General features: G+C 34.4%; 1 protein-coding gene across 1 annotated transcript; it reads left to right on the top strand.

The window, feature by feature from the left end:
* The first annotated feature begins 2435 nt into the window (after positions 1-2435).
* On the top strand, positions 2436-7181 carry LOC117109502 (galactosylceramide sulfotransferase-like). Its single transcript, XM_033251869.1, has 4 exons — positions 2436-2630; positions 2719-2831; positions 3983-4018; positions 4203-7181. Exons 1-4 carry the CDS (start codon positions 2616-2618, stop codon positions 5521-5523), a joined length of 1485 nt encoding a protein of 494 aa, XP_033107760.1. The 5' UTR covers positions 2436-2615; the 3' UTR covers positions 5524-7181.
* Positions 7182-7199: the final 18 nt, after the last annotated feature.

The following is a 7199-nucleotide window of genomic DNA, read 5'->3' as shown; positions in this document are numbered from 1 at the left end:
GCTTCTGTAAAAAAAAGAAAAATAGCACCAAGTTATACAGTAATATAGTAACAATAACAAACTTTAATACTACTAAAAATAATTGTTAATAAACTAATGTTTCAGTAATTTAAATGACAAATTGGCTGGTTTTTTCTGATACAATGTAAATAAATAAAAATAATAATATATAATAATTATAATAATATATAACATCATATCATATTTTAGTATCTATTTTATTTGCTGTATTTGTTATGTAGAAAGCGTAGGATTCATAACAAAACGAAAATAAAAACCGTCCGATATATTAATTGATAGTTTAGTAATAATAGTATTAATTTTATTTGCTTTTAAGTAGCCTGTTGTTACTTATTAGAAAAATACAACAAAACACAAATAAAAACTTGCAATGATAATGAGGCCAAGTTATATTAAATTTAGCGTTTCGCAACTCCATTGGCGCTCCATATATTTGTTGAAAACAAACCGCGACCGAAACAAAGCGCGACCGAAATGATCTGTGACCTCCTTTTCCCCTAAACAGTTGTATTTGCACATAATAATTCCTTTCCTCCCAAAAACACAGAAAGTTAAGTCAGACTCATCTTTATGTAATTGTATTCATCTGTTACCGCTGTTGATTAGCGACAAACGCTCGCCTTCTGGAAGCCACGGCAGCGCGAACAGAGCGGTGGAGACAAGCGACAGCGTAGCCCTTTGCTAATGAATATTCATATATTCCATATAAGATTATAGCGCCACCAATCGACTTGGCTGAGACGTCGAGGAAGAATAATCGCATCCCGGAGGTGAAAAAAGATTGTCAACCGTGAGGGACAACCTTCCAATTTTTAGGTGATTGACATAGTTGGTAGAGCAAACCACAAAAAATAACCTATTACTTCCGGACCAGAGCATCCAGCAACCGCCAAGCCAACAAAGAGATAATTAAAAAGTTATTACTATTGAACTTTCCATGTTATTTTTAAGAATAAAAAAAAAACAGTTTAAAGCACAGTTCAAATGTATGGTTATGGCCAAAGATTTCTAAGCACTTCGGAGAGTCAGAAGACCAGTAAATCATCAAGAAGGCTAAACCATTATTATTGTAATTTACATGGATAGCTCAATGATTAATAAAATAAATTATTGCCTTGCCAAGTTTCATTCTATTCAGTATGTATTGCAATATAGACTTAACTTAGCATTGCAGAACAACAACAGTTCTATTTAAAACTTCTAATATAAAACTATTAGGCCTTACTTTATATTAGTAACTTGCTCTAACAGTAATCCTCCTAAAAATGTTGTCTTTAAATGACTCACTACTCCAATAGTAAACCCAGAGCGGCTAATATTGGAATGTCGAAACTGCATACACAATGACCTGGTCTGAACATCAACCACAGGATGGAACAATGCTTTGAAGTCCTACTGAAGGAATTCAGCACTTGGATTAGGAGGCAAGCATCTTTTTCTTAAGTATTCTAAAATATAATGGTCGTCTTCAGTATTCATGGATTCAACAAGACTACTGTCAACTACTTACAGTGACATCCAAGAGGACCTTATGGAAACACAATGTGTTTCGTACTGCTGCTGCTGCTACTACCGCCGCCGAGAATGGGCTTTAGTTTAAGGTAAATAGCCTATATATTATCTTAAATTTACTTATTTTTAGACATGCATATTACTGTACAAAACATATAACTGTAATAGTTTCACATTAAAATTGCTTTTAGCAGTGAAAAGCATCATTGACTATATGGCCATTATGAAAATGAATCTTTGTTTGAAATTACGATCACGAAAAGACGCTATACTTGTGATATTAATAAGGAAGCATACTAAAAATATACTCTTTTTATTTAAAAAAAAAATTAGGAAAATAAGTGCAGTCTATTTAATAGCACATTAAGTTTCCTATTACTACCGAGAATCTTTAGCTTAAGGTAAACAATATCTAAAGAAAATCGCAATTTGCTGATTTGTTTAGACATATATCATTATAAAACATATACTGTATGACTAAAGAAGGTGGGAGAAAATTACTTTTAGCTTTAAAATTAGCATTACTGACTTTATCTCATATGAAACTAAATCTTTGTTTAAAAGTACAATCACAAACGATGTCATACTTGTGCTATTACAATAAGAAAGCATACTTTTTACCATAACGTTTTGGGAAAACATTTGCAATGCATACTATATTTAATAATAGATATAAAATATTTATTTAATTAAAAATAAATGTATAATTTTGGCGCCCTCTTTTGAGTTATGGTAATTAGTTGTCGGTCTTCGCATATTAAGGTATTAGTTCCATTGATCTGATATCGAAGGCTACAATACGCCAGAATAATTGATTAATTTTGGAAGTTATTACACAGAATAAGTCCGATTTAGCTTATGAAGACTTGTCTCTTATAGTGCCGATTCGATTTGCATGAGAAGTAACGCAGCTGCCGACTGATGCAACATGGAAGGAATACCGTTTATTTCTTTTTGGAAGGTTGCGTATAAATAAATAAATGAAATCGCTTGACTTTTTTTAGATCAAGCAGATTGGCAGATTGTATAGCTGAATATATTTATAGAAACAGTTGTTTATCAGTTAACTCAAACGAGGCATTATGTTACGAATTAAGGTATTGTACTCATTTACATTACGTATTTCGTAGGCTTTTATTAGATAAAATATTTATAGCTTTTAAATTTGTAATTATATTTCTACAGGAAGCCATGGTGTTGTTAAATATTGTTTCCTTCTTCGTTTGTGTTTGGTTAAACCTGTCAATTTCAACAATGGTATTTGTACCATTTCAATCACCAAGACCTCAGCTTCAACGGTAAGTTATCGGATTTTTGCCTATCAAACACGACAGAAAAGTTGTTTCATCAGACAAGTCTGATAAAGTATCTAACCTCTGTGCTTTACATTTGAATACATGTTTTTGAATTGAACAATTGATTTTTTTTTAAATAGGCCTACTAATGAATTTTGAATATTATTTTGTTCTGTCTTAAACATTACAGCAATGTAATGTTTAATTTGCGCATGTAATTTTGAATTTAAAAACAAATCGTTGCCAATGGAAATTTTACAGCACATAATTTTTCAGTTTGTTTTTATTATTGTGCCAGAATAAAACGTGGAAACATTGACAGTTACAGAAGTATGTAGGTCTAGGCATATATTTACCCTTTATGATACAACCTCTAGAAAGTTTATTCAATGAATGTAGTTTTACCAGCATTCATCGACAGTGATTTTAAAAAATATTATTAATATAATTAAATAGCATTATACCGATGATGATTCATTTGTACATGAATCTATTACAACATACCCGTATGTTTTTGTTATGTTAGCCGTTGATAAACAGCATGTTCATTTTGGGCTATAATCTAATTTTCAAATTGTGCCGATGATTTCATGTTTAATTCAACTTTGTTAACTAGCCATTATTGATATTCAAATACGTTTGATATATAACAGTAATATTTCGGTGCCTGGAGAATATCATGGAGTGATGTTTTGCTCAACCTGACGTGTTATCGTACCGAATTCTCAGTACAATCTCAATACTTGCTAAAAAAATTAGTAAAGTAATTTAAGTGGGATAACCACTAGACCACCCAGCTTACGTTTAGTGACTAGTGTTGAACTTCGCTCCCTTAGACGCAGCAGGTACTTCAAATGCTATTTTCATATGTTTTGCGTCAGGAAAATGAATATTGTTTTGTCAGGAAAATATAGGAGTAATGCTTTGCGTCAGAAAAATATAGGAGAGACGTTTTTACCCTGCCTGATGTGTTATCGTATAAATAATTGTTCTTGAATGTGGTAATCTAATGTCCGGACACTAGTAAAAATAATAGTAATGGTAGTAATTGTAAAAGTAAAAGTAACGTAATAATGCCGGTGTTGGTATTGGAAATGATTTTTTCTTTTTAATTAATTTTTTTCTCGTATTAATTTCGTTGCAAATGTGTGAAGATCCGTTGACGTGTTTCTTCTAAACGCAAGCTCAAGGTATGTCTCGACTAGTTTGGATTAGTTGAGTTTTTTCTAATTTGGCATAAAAGACTCCCAATATAACCACTTTTGAAATTATATATAAAATAATATAGTTTATCAGAGGCTTTATTGTGATTTATGACTCTCTATAAAGATAGTTGAATTCTAATTTGAGTTTAAATTTATTTCTTGACTCTAGGGTACAGAAAGTATTTAAGAAGTGCAGTCCTAAGCAAACGGTAGTGTTCTTGAAAACCCACAAAACCGGAAGCACAACTCTCGCAAGGATTATCGAACTATATGGTTACAGAAATTCTCTCGCCTTTGTAAGGAAAATAGGAGAAAGGCAATCTATACATTACGGAAACCGGAGATTTAACAATCTATCTCATCACGCGTTTCTTCCGCCACCGAATGTAACCAGAGGAGACTACACAAATTACAAATACAACATATTTACTTTACATGTTCGTTATGATCGTAAAGTTATAGATGGATTTATGAAAGCAGATCCTATTCACATAACACTGCTGAGAGAACCATCAAAGCAATTTGAATCGGCTTTTGTATTCTTTGGAACTGGACAATTTGTAAATATACCACGCCAAAGAAGTAGGCCTAACCATACTTACAGGTACTATGAAAAAATAAAACAGTTCCTTCTGAATCCTAAACAATACCCTAAGGCGGCATCTATCCATTATATTAATAATGACCAGATATTTGATCTTGGCTTAAATGCAGAATATCTTTTGAATGATAAGGTTATAAATGAGACAATTGCTAGAATAAATAAAGATATGGATCTAGTACTTATAAACGAATACTACGACGAATCTCTAGTACTACTAAGCAAAGTACTTTGTTGGAGACTTGAAGATTTAGTGTATCTTCCAAGGAATGAAAGGCCTGACTCCAAAAAAGTAGCAATGCCAGAAGAGTTGCGTCAAAAAGCTCGCGAATGGAATCACGCTGATACAATGCTATATAATTTCTTTGTGGAACGATTGAAAGAACGCATCATTGAATATGGTCCGTCGTTCAAAGAGGACCTTCGGCGATTCCGTAATATGACGGCAGAAGTACGCCGTAATTGCGTAGGCGGACAAGTTGTCAAAGGTCCTCGTAAGTCGTACACACCTACTGCAAATAATAGTGTAGAATGCCAATTTCATACTGAGGCCCCAAGTAAAATGAATAAGCGTATTAGGCAACAAATGGGAGCCGGGACACATAGTGCTAATCATGGAATCTGGATGCCGAAGACTAAAAAAAAAATATCAAAACAATTTAAGCCGCAAACTAAGAAACAAATACCAAAACATGTTCAGCCGCAGACTAAGAAACAAATACCAAAACATGTTCAGCCGCAGATTAAGAAACAAATACCAAAACATGTTAAGCCGCAAACTAAGAAACAAATACCAAAACACGTTTATAAATTTACTTATAAAAGTAATAATATTTCTATAATACCGCGTGTGAAGCAGAAGGTAGTGATACAACGAAGTAGTCGGTGAGATGTCTGCGTGACGCCCACTTGTGAAAGCAACCCCTCCCGTACTTAATTGATGAATCCCCCTCTTGAAAAAGCACTTTTATTAAGGTCGGTAGACCTATATGTATAATAATTTGGCGCGTATTTGTATTTTGAACTACATTTATCTTTATCGAGAGCAGCTTAGCTCAGTCGGCTAATCTGGTGGTAGCCACTGTGTGCAGAGGCGGATTTAGGGGGCCCCGGCCCCCACCTCCTTTTGGGAGGGAAAAAGAAAAGAAAAAAAGAAAGAAAAAAAAATGATAGCCCAGAACGCTTCAAATGATATTTTCGGGTGTATAGAACACACAAATTTCGCGGGGGCATGTCCCTGGACTGTGTTGTCTCGATCGGCCCAACTTTCGCCACCACCCCCGCCCCCACCCTTTTTGGACATCTCTGGATCTGCCCCTGGTGTGTGCGCTGAACTGTGGAGATCTCTAGGTCCCCGGTTCAATTTCCATCGCTGTCTCTCCTTGAATTTCAGCTGGAGGGCTGGAATACTAGTTCTAATAGCGCACCGTCTTTCGGATGAGACGTTTAAGCCGTTGGTCCCGTATGCATTGATGACCCATGTGCACGTTAAAGAACGCAGTACACTCTTCGGAAAAGAGTAGGGGATTGGCTCCCGGTGTACTGCCCAGTCACCGCCAGAAGAACCCTGCTGGAAATAAGTCTTCTTCTAGACTTTCGTGGGCTATAGGCGTTTACACCGAATAAATCCAATCCAATCTAATCCATATCTGCAGTAATTGATCTTATCACAGGTACATGTGCAGCTGTATTTCGCAATACTAGATATATAGGTTAAATAAATAACAAGTTATTATAAACAATGAGGAAATATCTTTGGGTGCGTTCTAGTCCGAGAGCCTTATCCTATTTTGTTAAGAGTATTGACAAAAATGTACCAACATCCGTCTTTCTGGTTTATGCTACAGTTTTTTGTAAAGCCTATCGGCTTCTATCTGAATAATGTAGCATTATTTAAAACCCAATAATGTAAAACATACCGGTAATACATTTGCTTTTGATAACTTGTTTACAGATTTATAAAAAAAAAATGTATCATCAAATAAGGGGCAGTAGGGTTAATAAACAATGAAAGTATAAAACAATGAGCAACCTTTTCCACCCACTGGGCCTGTGGCACACCCTGAGAGCCTTATTCCACTGTGTTCAATTGGAATTTACTTTAAGATAGTTACAAAATACATTCAAAAACATCCGTCTTCGAGATTTGTGTTATTAATAGTGTTTTTAGATCCCTGGGCAATACTTTTGTTTGATATGTTTATCGTTCAACAAAAGGCGGTATCAAATATATAAAAATGTCTCTGTGGGGCTCAACCTTTAACTTTTAGCTAACAAGGCCATCGTCATATACACAGAGACCTATATGTTATTTATTTCAATTTGTTATTCTGGATGACACAACCAAAGCAAAGACATTGGTTTTTGCGGTTCTGATACAATTTACATAAATATAGTATAACAGTGCTAAATTGTAACTGAGAAATGTATGGTAAATTTAACAAAAAAGGGACCAATTATTTAAGTGACAGCATTAAGTTATGTTGCTAGGTAGTTGGTTCCAGCGTGGAGGAATAAGTTTAGAATATTCCTCCATGGTTGGAGTTCATAGATGCTCGATAATAA

Source organism: Anneissia japonica, unplaced genomic scaffold (assembly GCF_011630105.1).
Source record: "Anneissia japonica isolate Jap-2015-1 unplaced genomic scaffold, ASM1163010v1 scaffold3867_len840240_cov202, whole genome shotgun sequence".
NCBI lineage: Eukaryota > Metazoa > Echinodermata > Crinoidea > Comatulida > Comatulidae > Anneissia > Anneissia japonica.
This window is presented reverse-complemented; position numbering and strand designations above follow the sequence as displayed.